General features: G+C 43.9%; 1 protein-coding gene across 1 annotated transcript in view; it reads right to left on the reverse strand.

Annotated features, from left to right (window-relative positions):
• pi4kab (phosphatidylinositol 4-kinase, catalytic, alpha b) overlaps positions 1-16,134 on the reverse strand; it is a 121,338-nt gene extending 105,204 nt beyond the window's left edge. Inside the window, exons 1-13 of the mRNA XM_084307327.1 lie at positions 16,088-16,134; positions 14,487-14,612; positions 13,443-13,559; positions 10,626-10,719; positions 8,671-8,759; positions 8,496-8,568; positions 8,145-8,407; positions 7,443-7,509; positions 4,625-4,773; positions 4,452-4,517; positions 4,236-4,332; positions 3,278-3,469; positions 3,082-3,182 (exon numbers count right to left, since the gene is read on the reverse strand). Of these exons, the coding sequence (XP_084163453.1) occupies positions 3,082-3,182; positions 3,278-3,469; positions 4,236-4,332; positions 4,452-4,517; positions 4,625-4,773; positions 7,443-7,509; positions 8,145-8,407; positions 8,496-8,568; positions 8,671-8,759; positions 10,626-10,719; positions 13,443-13,559; positions 14,487-14,585 (1,407 nt within the window). The 5' untranslated portion in view covers positions 14,586-14,612; positions 16,088-16,134. The remainder of the gene's footprint in view (positions 1-3,081; positions 3,183-3,277; positions 3,470-4,235; positions 4,333-4,451; positions 4,518-4,624; positions 4,774-7,442; positions 7,510-8,144; positions 8,408-8,495; positions 8,569-8,670; positions 8,760-10,625; positions 10,720-13,442; positions 13,560-14,486; positions 14,613-16,087) is intronic.
• Between the last annotated feature and the right edge of the window lie 308 nt (positions 16,135-16,442).

The raw sequence follows: 16,442 nt of genomic DNA on the forward strand, positions 1-16,442 counted from the left end.
CCTGAGATCCCATGTATAATATTTGTATATCGTTTGATATCCCTTGTATATTCTTTGTACAATATACACTGAATATCCCTTTAGTCTACAGGACAGACCATAATATTCGTTCTCCTATTGGAAGCGATCCCCTGGCGCCACTGCCTTACCCCCTAGAGCTGACTTCAAAGGTACCGACGAGATATGTCTGTACATGCCCAGCTTCTGCCCATGAATACGGCTACTGAAATACGAATGGTACCATTTGTTCACAGCGCATATATATATGGTGCAAGTAAAGTAGAACGCTCTCTTAGCCTCTTAGCCTCTTAGTCTCTTAGTCCCTTGTCTCGTTCAGTTCCAGTTATCCAAGTGACGTCTCTCCCCACTACGCAACGTGGGCAGAGTAGGGCTCGCATCGCCCCAAGATAGAGTCTCGTGTTATCCTAATACGTTCGTTTAACGTATCGTTCGCTATTTATTAGTAAACCTTCATTACGAGTCAAAGACCACGTGAAGTGGGTAATTGTGCGTCTACATAGAGCACTTATAGCCGCGTGCAGATAGGATAGAGTAACGTCAAGTTCAACTGTGAACCACGGACCAACCGGAGGATTTACACCGGACCAGCAGCACCACGGAGGATTTACACCCCGCCAGTAGTGCCACTTTCCGGCAAGGATTATTATTCTTCATTCTTCACCAAGCTGCTGGAAGCAGAGAACCGTCTACACCCACTGCTGTGGGATCTACGTGCCCGTGGGGACATCACTCAAGCCCGTCTTTGTCGTACCAGAGGCACCACGGCGTTCACCTGCACGACGCGCACCCTGGGACCAGGCTGCTTTCCCCGCTGCTCCAGGGGTGATATCGCCTCCGTGAACCATTGACTTGCATAGAGCTTTGCCCCCCTCTGCTGGCTTACAACCGGTAGTACACCCTTTCCCAGAATATCCCTAGATCTAATTACTTAATATTCACTATTGATTTGCCTGCACATTCTATTTGCCTTATAAGCGCATCTAAAGTGACAAAGTAATGTAATCTAATATTCTTTATGTAATAAATATTGTAAACGAGTATTTTGTGTGGAAAACCGTGTTATTGTGGAAGTGTTCTAATCTAATATACTTGTGTACAGTATTGGCCAGTAGTACATAGACGGTAATAGTTTAATGATACTAGTACTTGATTAATACAGTCAGGGAATTGTACCCCTCAGTTACATATACGATATGCAAATATACAGTACTGTTACCCATAGACCCTAACAGATAATATATACATATGATGGGGAGGGGACTGTACATTAGGAGGGGGTGGGTGGGAGAAAAAATATACATACGGTGGGGAGAGAATATATACATATGGTGGGGAGGAGACTGTCTATTAGGAGGGGGGTGGGGGGGGGGGGGGGGGTTGGACATTTACGGTGGCCAGTTTCGAATAGCAGCCTCCCGTAGGTGCTCTTTAAGAGCGGTTTTGAATGTAGGTAGTGATTCACATCTTTTTACGGCTGTGGGTAGGGCGTTCCACATTGTTGTGGCATAATTGCGAAATGTGTTTAGTCTCTTGTTTGTGCCGAATCTGGGTTGCAGGGAATAGAGATGTAACACTGTGAATGAATGAATGAATGAATGAATGAATGAATGAATGAATGAATGAATGAATGAAAACTTTATTTAACAGATTGCAGAATGGGTACAATACAGTACGGCTCAATACACACAATTGTTAAGGGGATGCAGACCAGAGAAAGACGTTTGTCTTGTTTACATCAGGGTCCCCCATTTTCAATTCATAGTGACATTTATGACATACACAACATACATGACATTTATGGCATAGGCACATACATGACATACAGGTATTTAATACGGTTACATTTGTGCCATATACGATATGCAAATATACAGTACTGTTACCCATAGATCCTGACAGAGTATATACATATGATGGGGAGGGGACTGTACATTAGGAGGGGGTGGGTGGGTGGGAGAGAAATATACATATGGTGGGGAGAGAATATATATATATATATATATATACGGTGGGGAGGAGACTGTACATTAGGAGGGGGTGGGTGGGTGGGTGGGTGGGTGGGAGAGAAATATACATACGGTGGGGAGAGAATATATACATACGGTGGGGAGGAGACTGTCTATTAGGAGGGGGTGGGGGGGTTTCGACATTTACGGTGGCCAGTTTAGAATTGCAGCCTCCCGTAGGTGCTCTTTAAGAGCGGTTTTGAATGTGGGTAGGGATTCACATTCCTTTACAGCTTTAGGTAGGGCGTTCCACATTGATGTGGCATAATTGCTAAACGTGTTTAGTCCCTTGTTTGAGCCGAATCTGGGTTTAACATGATTTGTTGAGCTTCCTCTGGTGTTGTGGTCATGGTATTCACTGACCTTTGGGAAGTATTTTGACATGTACATGGGTACCTTAGTCGTATAGTGTATCTTGTAGACCAGGCCCATTGCAAGTTGCTGTACTCTGTCGTCTACTCTAAGCCATCCTAGGTTGTCAAAGTGGGCAGGGGTGAGGTGGGTTCTAGGGGTAAGGTCAAGTAGAAGTCTGACCAGTTTGTTTTGTGATGTTTGTAATCTTGTTTTTAGCGCCTTTGAGGTGCTTTGGTACCATGAGGTGCAAGCATAGTCGTAGTACCCTTGAATGAGTGCTCCTGCCAGAGTCTTCAGGGTATTCCTGTTTACCAGAGAGGAGATCCTGTACAAGAATCTAGTTCGTTGGTTGACTTTTTTTATTACCTTGGATGCCATTTTGTCACAGGAAAGATTTGCCTCTAGGATGGAACCTAGGTATGTAATTTCATCTTTCCTTGTGACAATATTGTCACCCACTGTAACTGAGAAGCCGTCGGTCTTGCCGAGTTTGTTATTTGATCCGAAGAGAATGGACTCTGTTTTGCCCATGTGTAATGATAGTTTGTTATCGGCGAGCCAGGTGCAGATTCAGCCGAGTTCAGAGCTGAGGGTTTTTTCAACCTGTAACTTGTTCTTGTCAGAGACCAGCAGGGCTGGTCCGCGAACAAGAACAAGTTATATATACTGTATATACCGGTAAGTACTGTATATAATGTACCTGCAGGCAGCAGATGAGCAGGGGCATGTGAGCGATGATGACTTTACTGGAGGTTTTAGACTGGAGCTTCTCCGACAGCTTGGTACACAGATTCTCGGCTCCTGTTAAAACACACAGGGAGGTTGTATTTGCATGTGACAGGGGTGCCGATGGCCAAACACATCAGTCAATTTCCCTTGCTGTTGCGATTGATTACCCTGCTCATCTTTGACAGCCCACACCATGAGGTCCACGCAGGCAGCGTTGGCTTGGCAACGGAGCTTGAGGGGGCTGGGTTCCCCTGGCACCCCTCCCGTGTCATGGAGCACTCGTTGCAGTTCCGACTGGCTGCTGCTGAACTGTTCCAGGACAAAGTCGTGTACCTCCCGTACAAAGCCAGACTGCAAGGCTGGGACACATGGAGAGAGAATTGAGCTGTACATTATACAGATATAGATTATATAGATATAGATTACACTAGATACTAGGGCTGTGTAATCTGGCTACTTATCATGATACAGGGGCTACGATTCGATATAATGTGATATATTGCAATACTGTGAGCAGTATTATGTTGAGATTATACTAAATACATAGTAGTTTAAAGACCATTTGGCATGAAGTGGTGCTATGACAGAGAGTGGGCATGCTCTCTGGTATCCTGCATTGGCCTGAGTCAGCCTTGCACACAGTGGGAAGATATCCTTTCAACTCTTTTTCTAAGCTCTGCTGAAAAGACCACTCCGCAGATGGTACAGATTTGTACTGCATACAAAAAGCTGCATGGTTTTTGACCAAAACTGCATGGCATTAGCATAAAGTAGGTATGTATGTAAAGGGAAGACTTGTAGCTATCAATAGGACCCATTTGAATTCAAATATCTTGAGGTTAGAGGTCTAGGGAACCCTTTTAAAATGGCTGTGCTATTTTCCCCCTCACCAAAATGTTGCCTACATTTTTAGTGTTATTTAGCCCCGTTCCCGACAAGCTAGCATGACATGGAGCCAATGGATACCACTACCTTCGCACTAGCTTAGAAAATGTGCACACTACAGCCTCTGAAAGACAGCAATGTTTGAGAACCGTATCACAAAACAACTCAAGTGTATCGATATTTTCGTACACACCTGCTAGATACAGATTATATAGATAAATTAAATATTCATCGTCTTACCTTTCATGTAATACAGTGTGTCCCTCAGCATTTTGAACATGCAGACATAGAGAGGGTCGCTGAAGGTTTTGTAATAAAGGTTGATCCCAGGATTAGACTGGACGGCGGAACAGAAGAGACAAATCAGGATAGTACTTATAACATAAAACACTGATAATGCAAGCGTGAATTTATTCATTTAGTGTAACCGTTGTAATGAACGTAGCTGATGCTGACCTGCGAGACCTCCTGCACAGTAGCATCCATAGTCTTCAGAAAGGGATCCGAAACGAATGTCTTCACCTGTAAACAAACGACAACAACACACACACGACCATTGATTCAAATTGTACATATCCAAAGGATGGGATTATTTGCCAGGCTGTGGTGTGCTGGTGGCTCTACTGCACCATGCTGAGGAGCTGTCTGAGGAGGGCCACGGGCACCTCCACCTCCCCTTCCCCTTCTCCCCTGAAGAGGGGAGACATGGAGAAACTGGAGCTGATGGTAGAGAAGTAGTAGTCGGGGTCCACCGTTCCACGGTCAGGGAGATAGGCGCCTGGAGAGAGACAAAGAAATGTATTATACTACAAAATAATCTATTAGTTTATGCGAATATCATTCGGTCTCAAAAAATATATTTTCTCTTGTTTTTACCAGCACCTACAATGTGTAGTGTATTGAATGGGGACCCTATTAACTGTTTTTGATTTGATCTTTATTTATCTCGAACATTTCAACCATAAAACAAAACGCACACATTTGTAATAACAAATACTAAATAAAATAAAATACTAATAATATCATGATACCTTACCCATTTTATTTTTGTCTGTTTATTTTTTTTCTATGCCTATTTTTATTATTGTATTTTGCACAATCAATGCGGGCATGACCACCCGCATTTCACTGTATGCCCTGGTATGTATGTGACAAATAAACCTCTTGATTCATACAAGTTATCTATCGAACTGTTACACCGCTGAATGGCATACTGAGTATAGGTAGCTAGCTAGCCAAGTAGCATATGTCTGTTAATAAGCTGGGAGAACAGAAAAGAAGGATGAAGAAAGAGAGACTGGATATGTTACGTGGTAGCAACGTTTTGTATGTTTGCCATGTTGTTTCACTAAGCTCACATTTCAAGCATCAGTGATGTAACGTTCGTAATGAAATGCTTTCCTTTCCGGAAATACGCTAGCTTGGTGCGCTAGTGTTAGCTGTTAACAATGACAGCAGCCAGCTACAGTAGCTCGCTTGTTTGTTATCTCACGTTCGCCATTAAATAAAAACAAAATCATACGACGTTAACGTGGAAGCTCAGACATTTCAAGCATCAGAAATTTTACTTTCAGAATGAATGCTTTTGTTCCTGGAAATAACGTTAGGCTGTTGCTAGTCATTGAATATTTCCCAGTGACTATCGAATAGTAATGTTGTGAGCTTTGCCCATCCCTAGTGAAAGAAATGTGTTTTTCAATGTACATATGGTTTATAACTGATATATAGAGATGAGCTATAAGGGCGTCTACTGAGACAGATCTATAGATCTTAATAGCGCTGGCAGGCAGAGGGTGTTGCAGCAGCAGACTGAGATAGAGCTCAGGGCATGCCGAGGTCGCCATCGGCACATAAACAAACTGATAAGCAGCAAGAGGGGTGGGTCGGAGCGATGGGGAGAGGTTTGACATCATTAGAAACAGCGTTTTATGTGTGTTAAAGGTTGTTACCATGACAGCGCATCACATAGCGACCGAAGAGAGGCCGGGCCCGTCGTTGCTATGGCGAGAATATAGAAAAGTACGTTTTCTTCCGGGTAAGGGCAGACTGAGATACGAACCACACAGAAGAGAAGAAGCTTGATCAGAGACTTGGAAGCGATTCCCCCTCCCCCTCCCCTCGCGGGGAAAGGACTGACGTGGCACGACCACAGAGAAGGCTTTGGGATAACAGCCAGGCCGCAACGATCACCGAGCGGGGTAACAGAAGATGATTAGAATAATGAACTTTAGTGTTCCATCAGAGACTTTCGCAGGGACAACACAATCTGATAACATCTGATCCGAGGCTTTTGTTTATGCAATAAACCACGTTTTTCAAGAAAAGGACTACGCGGCCTAGTGTCAAATACTTATGGTTACGGAGTGCATTAAAGGGGAATGACAAAAATTGTATCAGCCAGTATGAGAAGACGAAATAAACACAACGCAGGGTCAGTGGATGGAGAGATGATAACACAAGCCAAACAGATGAAGAAGTGATACTGGCTGAACCATCAGAATCTAACACTAGTATATGGTTGTCAGTTTAGATGTAGTCAGTGAGACATTTAAAATATCACCATGATTGGACAAGCTGTCAAGTTATAGTTTTGTGAGAATAGGTTTATAGGTTTTTAGAGTTTATTTTATTTTGGATTTCATGGTGTTTTTTGTTTTGTTCTTGGTTTATTGTGATGTTTCTTCTCGACTTGTTTAAAGAAGACGTGTGCGGCCCATGGGGACATTAACATGTGTTGTCAGGCCTTACAAATACATTTGATTTGATTTGAATAGCACTGTGAGGCCAAACGAATGGCAGAAGATCCAATGTGGCGGACTGCATAGATCCTACAATTCATGAGGAGGCGCATCTCTGGGTATCAGTTTGTGACTGTATGACAAACGGGTGTGGAGATGCACTCATTTAAAATGGGGTCATAGGGTCACCAAAGTCAATAGCTTTCTCCCCTGAGGGTCATGAATATTCACAGAAGATTGTATGGCAATCCAGATATAGTTTTTCAGTTTAGTCTTATGGTGGCACTAGAGGATAGGTCATGGGGAGACCAAAGTCAACAGCTTTCGTTCTCTAGGGAGTCATGAATGTGCACAGCAAATAACCTTTTGAAAAATCTCAGTTTGACTTGATGGTGGAGTCACAAGAAAGGTCATGGGGTCACCAAGATCCATAGGTTTCTTCCTCACAAGGTCACGAATGTTCATATACAATTGTGTGACTGTACGACTAATAGGTCAGGAAATACATTGATTTTTAAATGTTGGGGTCACTAATCAACAGGTGTCTTCCATTCGAAAATGAATGTTCACGGTAAGTTTTATGGCAATCTCCCAATTGCTTTTCGAGATATCTCATTCACAGACAGACAGACCAATGGAGGTGACAAACGCATCTGAATCAGTGTGTCATGTGTTGGAATCTGTATGGAATAGAATGTGTTCTTTTCACCTTCAAAGTTGTGAGGGCCAGGAGCTGTGGGAGAACAGGGGGAGTGGCCTCCTTGATTCGAGCTGACCTATGAGGACAGGATATTTCATTCACCTCTGACCAATCAATAACTTTCACTTTTAGTTGAAAAAAAAACACAACATTGTAATATGAACTGCAAAAACATAAACACACACACACACACTGTCTACCCACAACACACTGTATACACACACACACTGTATACACATACTCTGTATACCCACAAGTTAAACACACACACACACACATAGATACACTGTATACCCACGACACACAAACACTTTATACCCACAACACACAAACACTTTATACCCACAACACACAAACACTGTATACCCACAACACACAAACACTGCATACCCACAACACACAAACACTGTATACCCACAACACACACTATATACCCACAACACTGTATACCCACAAGACAAACACACTGTATACTCACACACTATATACCCACAACACACACACTGTATACACACACTATACCCACAACACTCTATATACCCACAACAAACACCACACACTGTATACCAACAACACACACACAAACACTGTATACCCACAACACGCACAACTCACTGTATATACTCACAACACACACACACACACACACACAAACACTATATACTCACAACGCACACACAAACGCTGTATACCCACAACACACACACAAACCTGTGCGGAGGCATCCAAGTTTGCCCCCGTCCGCCTGCGTAGCGTGTCACTCTGACACACAGTCAGCAGTGAGGATGGCAGGATGGAACGGAAGTCATTGAAAGACCTCCGTCGCAGCCCGTCTGTCTCCTCTGTGACACAGGGGGTCTGGGGAGAGTCTTTGGGGAACAGCTGGGACAGCAGAGACTCATCCGTGTTGCTATAGCGACCGAATGCCCGCGTGATGCCCAGCAGGCAAGGGACAACATACCTGCACAGGTAGACTGGGGACAAGAGATTTGTTATTATGAGACTTTTGAACGACTGAAGTGGACTGAAGCACACCATGTGTGTGCGTGTGTGTGCGTGTACCCTTATCATGCTTCTCAGGTGCCTGGCACATCTCCAGCAACCCCTGCATGACCTCCATGACAGTGTCCAGAATCTAGAGGGCAAATAATTATCCATATAACGGAGCAATTAATTAGATATGGACATTAATGTGTGAGGTATTTAAAACAAACAAAGACTAATGTAACATCCTGACCTGGGGCCTGGACTCTGGGTCCCTCTGAGCTACATCGGCCAACAGAGTCACTAAACAGAAGCTGAAGTTTTCTGCAACCGGAAGGGACTCTGAGGAGCACACAGAAACAGCCAGAGTTATTACATATTGTAGAGAGAGAGAGAGAGAGAGAGAGAGAGAGAGAGAGAGAGAGAGAGAGAGACTGCAATAGAGTTATCAAATGGTTAACAAGTGCCTACAGTATGTGCCCTGTAGGATAACTTCAATGTCAGACATGGACTGCAATCAGTGGTGCACTGCTCATGGGACGACGTGGTAGCATGCCGTTCAACCTCCTTTCTGAGCAGAAGCACATGCACACAAAAATTTGTTCCACAACTTTCACTCGACTCGTCGTGCCGTGCGCCAAGTGACTTGGCTACTTGTCTTTGCATAACAATAGCATAACAAAGAACGAGAAGAGCAAAACCAAAATACAAGCCCTGTACCAATTGGTGGGGGTTTGCTTGAGCTGTGGAACTGTGGAAGGATGACTGACATTTCTTAAGTTGTGCTTCAGAAGGAAACTGTCCTCCTCTGGAAGATAAGGGTGTTGTAGAGGGCTACCATTTTCAACAAAGGCCAATGTTGATTAAATAGATTAAATAGCTTTGATAAAGCAGGTCTTATTGTACCCATTGGTGGGGGCTTGCTTGACTGTTTTGAAACCACTGTTGTGAAACAAATGACATTGAACAAATTTAAGTGACGTGTACTTTTTTTTTCCTTTTCAAAATAAAGAAGTTCAAGTAAACACAAGTTGTCTGATTATTTTAAGTTTGCTTTTGTGTTTGTGTGTGTAAAACTATTTCTTTAATTGAATTAAATTAAACTAGAAAAGTAAATACAAACTAAATTGTATTTACTTTTCTAGTTTAAGTTAATTAAATTAAAGAAATTGTAACTACAATGTAACTACAATTACATTTAAAACATTGTTTTTCCACCATATCTGTTGACAATATAATTTCTTTATATATTGAAGGCTACATCCTGCTACCTTTTTCAGCTTCTCTATTTCAAGGCAATATTTACAAAAACTAAACTAAAACTAGTAATTTCCTATACAAACATGTTTCCTACTATTTATGCACATAATAATCATTATAATCATAATGCTGGTCGGAGCTGTTCTGTGCACACGCCGAGGGGACATTTATGCGAATGCGCGTGACGTCATTAAAACACAGTGCAACCCCTTATGAAATCACCACTGCACCACTGACTGCAATGGCATTGAGAACATTGTATGAACTGCATGTTGCTCAGATGTCAGTATCTGATCAATATGAAAATATCAATGCAATGTAACAATTGCAGATAGACTGCAACCAACATATACAATGTATGTATATAATGTATTAAATCATTATGTTAGGCTATCTTAGATTAAGACATCAGCAGAGACATCTCAAACCATCTGAAAACTGACAAGAGACATCTTAAAGGGATAGGTCTGATTTCCGGAACCCTATCCCTATTTCTTACTTAAGAAAAAGTCCTTTTTCAGCACAATCCATGCTGTGCCTCATACCAGCTTCGGATAGTTAGCCACAAACCAATACAAAGTAAATGGGGTCACGCTCCCGTCTGTACAAGCAGCTGACTGAGGGTCACCAAAATGTACTTTGCGTGCACTGTGGGGTCAATTTCCTCGGTCAGCTTGTACAGACAGGAGGACGTGACCCCATTGACTTTTTGTTTGTGGCCAACCAGCCTGAGCTAAGAGCCAAGAACCTGTGCTGAAAAAGGACTCTTTCAATCAACGTCACCGTCGGTAAGTACTAGTAGCAAATAGGGCAAGGGTTCCAAAAGTCTGAATTATCCTTTTAAGTCACAATCACAAAGACAAAAGGAAGACCTTTTATATTATCTCCAAAGCAGTAACATGTATGGAGAGACGGCATCAGACAAGGGGTCTAACAGGAGGACCTTACCCCTTCCTTTCTTTCCTGAGCTCTCCTCGATCCATTGGACCCGTGGTAACCCCCTCAACAGACCCAGCAAGTAGGAAACAAGTGTGTCTTTGTGCTGCAGAGTAGGGTAGAGCAAAAACATTACAGACTGACCACAAAACCAACAACACAGCACACATTGCACTTGCCAGCACAGAATAGCACAAAACAAAACCCTGACTTGTGAATCAGAAAACATATTGCTTTGATTCTGATTAGAAAAGTGAGTCATGTGAGCTTTAAAAAAAAAAAGTGAGAAGGTTCTGACACTATATGTCAAAGGTGTTCAGCCATTGTGTAGCGTGATATGTGCCTGGTGCCAGTGTATGGCAGCCATTGAGCCTGCGTAGCCCAAGGTTGGGTGCTACCAGTGGTGGTGATGGAGGCAATTTCCACCCTACATTGTGTGGGGAGCACTTTGAGTGTCTAGAAGCGCTATATAAATGTAATGATCATTCATTCACCTGGTGTGTGTGTGTGTGTGTGTGTGTGTCATGTCATCAGATGACTGGGAGGCTTTCCGCACTGTGTCTGTGATGGGGTTGGGAGCTTGCTTACATGGCCAGCAGCAAGTCTAATCAGCAGCATAATCAGATTAAGGGAATGATCTTATCATTGATTGATTGATTGATTGATTGATTGATTGAAAAGTGTATTAACAGATTGCAGAATGGGTACAGTACAGTACAGCTCAATACATTGTTGTTAAGGGGATGCAGACCAGAGAAAGACTTTCCTCTAGTTTACATCAGGGTCCCCCATTTTCAATTCATCGTAACATAATATGACACACACGACATACAGATAGACAGTACTGCTACATCTATACATTTATGACATACCAGATTTGCAAATACAGTACTGTTTGTGATACAAAAAGTGTCCAGAAAAGAGTGTATATACATTTCACGTAGAAACTGTACATTGGAGGAGGTTGGGTAGGTGGGGTGGGGTTGGGTGGGGGGGGGGGGGGGCTGTACATTGGAGGTGGGGGGGGGGGGGGGGGGGGGTTGGGAAGGGTTGGGTGGGGGACACTGTACATTGGAATACTGACAAAGCCATACTTGGTAATTTACTGTACAACTGGGTTAGGACATTTGTAGGGGCCAGTTTCTAATTGCAGTCTCCCGTAGGTGTTCTTTGAGAGTGTTTTTGAAAGTGGGTAGTGATTCACATTCCTTTACAGCTTTGGGTAGGGTGTTCCACATTGATGTGGCATAATTGCGAAACGCGTTTAGTCCCTTGTTTGAGCCGAATCTGGGTTTAACATGATTTGTGGAGCTCCCTCTGGTGTTGTGATCGTGGTATTCACGGACCTTTGGGAAGTATTTTGACATGTACATGGGTACCTTGGTAGTATAGTGTATCTTGTAGACCAGGCCCATTGCAAGTTGCTGTACTCTGTCGTCTACTCTAAGCCATCCTAGGTTGTCAAAGTGTGCAGGGTGATATGGCACATATGCTGATATATGTGGAGTATTGTGGGGAGGACTTCAAGAAATGGTATACATGGCACCGGAATTCAATGATATAAGAATAATAAACCTACTGAATAAGTACAGCAAGGAACTTGTTTGCCATGGCTTCTGTACTTTGCCTTTTACGAAAGAATCCATCCTTTTATCAGTCACAATGTGCGATGTGAAGAAGAAGTAATAATAATAATAATAATAATAATAAATCAAATTTATATACCGTACTTTTCAGACTATAAGCCGCGGCTTTTCCCCCCATTTTTCGACCCTGCGGCTTATATAACAGTGCGGCTTATATAACAGTGCGGCTTATATGTGACTCAACGTGACCAAACCTGAAAATGTAAAAATCAAAATATAGCTTTTTTGACTGCATTGAAATGTTATTTATCTGTTCCCTTATTTGCTAAACTTAATACAACTTGTATTTTGTCCGACAGTATTGTGTCCCAATGCTAATTACATATGGTAATTAAACATTAAAACACCTGTGGCTTATAGTCCAGTGCGGCTTATATATGTACACATCATTCAATTTAGGTGCTGCGGCTTATATTCAGGTGCGGCTTATAGTGCGAAAAGTACGGTAGCGCCTTTCATAGAATCCAAGGTCGCTTCACAATCAGGACAAAAAATAGGGCTAGGGAAATAGGGGGGGAAAAGGGGGATGAGGGAAGGTAAGGGATAATGGACCTAGTCTAATCTAAACTAACTGATGGGGAAAAGCCTTGGTGAAGAGGTGTGTTTTTAGAGCAGATTTGAAGGTGTCCAGGGTTGGGGCGTTGCGGATTTCGGGGGGGGGGGAGAGTTCCAGAGGGTAGGGGACGCCACGCTGAAGGCTCTGTCCCCAAAAGTCCGTAACCTGGTGCGAGGGATGGAGAGGAGACCTAGATCAGAGGATTGTAGGTTCCGGGATGGAGTGTGCTGGTGGAGGAGATCTGACAGGTATCGGGGGGGGGGGGGTGAGGGCATGGAGGGACTTGTAGGTGAGGAGCAGGAGTTTGAAGGTGATGCAGAACTTGACTGGGAGCCAGTGGAGGTGGATGAGGGTGGGGGTGATGTGCTGCCAAGTAGGTTACATTCGTTTGTAAAACGGGTACGATTCGTACCTCATTATACACTGGTACGATGCAGCTTCAGTAGTTGCTTTTAAGTCATCTTGTAATCTGTTTAATGTACCTAATGTTGTCACTGTAAAACTGGTATGGTTAACACGTCATCATACATTCGATAACTCTTGCTTGCCAGAGCAGTTCAACAACATTAGGAATGATTCAACACATGGGCAACTGGCCTATCAAAACGTCAACCACTTCAACCATACCTGTAAGTTGGATTCCACAAGGAACACGGCAAGCGCTATAACAGCATCTCTACGGCGAACATCCAGAGTGAACACACCGCGTATCTCCACTGGGCACATACATTGTAGCTTCTGGACCTGAAACAAACCAGTCAAATCACGTTTGAAACGGTGGAGAGAAAAGAAAATCTGCACAGAAAAGCAGGTTGGTCTGCAAGAAGTGGATTATTTCTGACTCAACTCAAGATCATACTTGACCTGTAATCTTCTGTTCAAGCCTGGTTGTTTACAAATATGACGTGGCATCAATGTAGGTGGGCTGTGCTGACCCAGGCTAAATATTATTACATTTGAATGTGAAAAAATCTGTTTGCCCAAGAACGGCTTCCCACTTGACTGATCTCAGCACTGTGTACAAACAAATCATGGGTGTGATTGGGTTATAGATTAGGAAACATATCCTGCCAACAAGTGCTTTCACTAGCATATGAAAATCAATCTGAATAGAACAGATAGCTGGTTCAAGTGAACCCATTCTTAGTGAGATATTCCACTAATATTGTCTCTGTTTCTTCCTGTGTGATAGCTCCACGTATAACCTGTTTGACTGCAGTGCGCAATGCTATTGGAAAACGGCTTTCAAACTCCACAGGGCTTGATTGATTGATTGAAAACTTTATTAACAGATTGCAGAATGGGTACAATACAGTACAGCTCAATACACACAATTGTTAAGGGGATGCAGACCAGAGAAAGACTTTCGTCTTGTTTACATCAGGGTCCCCCATTTTCAATTCATCAGGGTTGACATCTGACTCACTAAGAACCGACCGGTACCTCCACACTGACCACTCATTGTAGGGGCGGGTAAGTGCAAGTGGATCAACACCGACTTGCCACACGAGCAAAGACAGAAATAGACACACCTGTCAAATGCCTGGCTGGCTACTGTATCACCAAATCATAAAAGCCATCTGCCGCCTGGTGCGGAAGCGAAGTACAAAACAACCCTGTTGCTTGTTACAAATAAGATGTCTTTCAGAGCTCACCGCTTTCGTTGCTCACCTTTTCGATGGGCGCGGGCCGGTGTGCGGCCAAAGAGCGGGCTAATGACAGAACTGTATTGAAATAAAACCCTCTAGTTCCACCTCCCTTCACGGACATGTTTACACCAACATCAAAACGAGCGATCTAGGGAGGAGAGGAAAGAGAGGGAGGAGAGTTAAATGAGGCGAGACGCGCTGGCTGGTGCCGTCGGAGCCGCAGTACGGCAAGGCGGAGGGCACATATAACGAACCAGATTTACACATATTACACATTACTCGCACTCTCGCGGCGAGGGAGCTTATTATCATTGTATTCATTGCTGTAATTTGAGGTGAAGTGATTATATATTTTTTCTACATTTACGTGTTTGTGTTATATTTAGTTCATAAACAAATCATTAGTGTCTTCACGTGAGTGTTTGCGTTTTTACAGCGCAGTGGCAGCCCTGGTCAATAGTATGCAGCTGCAGAGCCGCAGGGCCAGCGGCGCTCTCAGGGCCGCGCTCTGACGGCCGCGCTGTGAGGGCCGCTCAGCAGCGCCACCCACCCAATGGCTGAATTGGAGTATTGCACTCCACTGTGTGGAGTATTGCACTGCTAAGACAAACTCTAACCTTAACCAACTTCGAAAGAGTGCCTAAGCTCAGGCATGCGTTGTTCATGGCACGGGGTACCACTCAGTGGTACCTCACTGAGTATTAAAGATTTGAGCAGAAGCGCGTGCACGCACATGCACGCGCTCGCGAGAACGCGCTGCGCTCGGCTCGGCTCGTGTTTACCTGCCGAGTCCCGGGCCCCGGCGCTACCTCGCATTATCATAACAATAGCCGCTATAGGCTGGTGTCTTCAACCAGTCTGGGACTCTTTGTGATGTAAATATGGAACGTCCCAAGTTGCCGCTGCCCACAGACCCCCACCCACCACCACTCACCCCCGGACAACAACACACTCTGCAAACAGCAGCAACCCAGGACATTCCATATCTACATCACAAACTTCGGTAGATAATTAATTAATCTTCTCTTTATTTTTATTATTTATATTAAAACTGAATCAAACCATAAACAAGGTTGCCTGTTGGGATGTTAGATCCTAATGTGAAAAACTGATTTTATATGTCTGCACTTTATGTGCTCATTTTATGCCTGTCTTAATTCTGTTGTGAAGCACTTTGAGCTGCAGTTTCTGTATGAAAGGCTATACAAACAAAGTGTATTATTGTGCGCGAGGGAACATATGCGCATGCGCGCGCGGCCGCGCGTGCGTGTGCGCGCGCGCGCGGCGTCATTATCCTGCGTGGCGGCTCAGCCCATAATAACAACGCAACACTGCCTAAGCTTAACCGTCGAAAGAACTTGCCGTCACGCTCTAAGACAAACTCCAACCTTAACCAACTTCGAAGAGTGCCTAAGCTTAATCAGTGTAGAAACAGGCGTCGGCCAACGGTCGAAAAACGCGAGCTTAAGTGCCCTTTTGAGTGAAAGAAATTAGAGGATGTGCCCTATTGGTGCCCCCACAGTAGTGTTGTCAAAAATATCGAAATATCGATACACATCGATACTGAATATTTAAAATGGTTTCGATACTCATTTCCCGAAGTATCAATACTTTCTGCAGTACCGATACCAGCTGGCTTGCTCCCGCAAGTTGTTGACAGACAGACGCGCTGCCAGAGCATGCTTGCCCTTCCGCCTCCTCCTCCTCCTCCTCCCGGCAACAGACACAAGCTGCTGCAGCCTCCTCCCCCTCACAGCCGGGAGCCCTGTCTTCCGTTTGTAAACAAAGCTATTATTAGCTAACGTTAGCTGTCGTTCCTCCGTTAGCTTATGCTAGCTAGCTGGCCACATTTATAATTACTTCATGGAAACGGAGTAACGTCAAGCCGAGCCCACCCACACTACACCAGTACACGCATGAACTTGACACAACTACCCCGTTTCCAACGTTAGGTCGAGCGGAGCCCATCCTACACTAG

Source organism: Notolepis coatsorum (assembly GCF_963971535.1).
Source record: "Notolepis coatsorum genome assembly, chromosome: 1".
NCBI classification, from domain to species: domain Eukaryota; kingdom Metazoa; phylum Chordata; class Actinopteri; order Aulopiformes; family Paralepididae; genus Notolepis; species Notolepis coatsorum.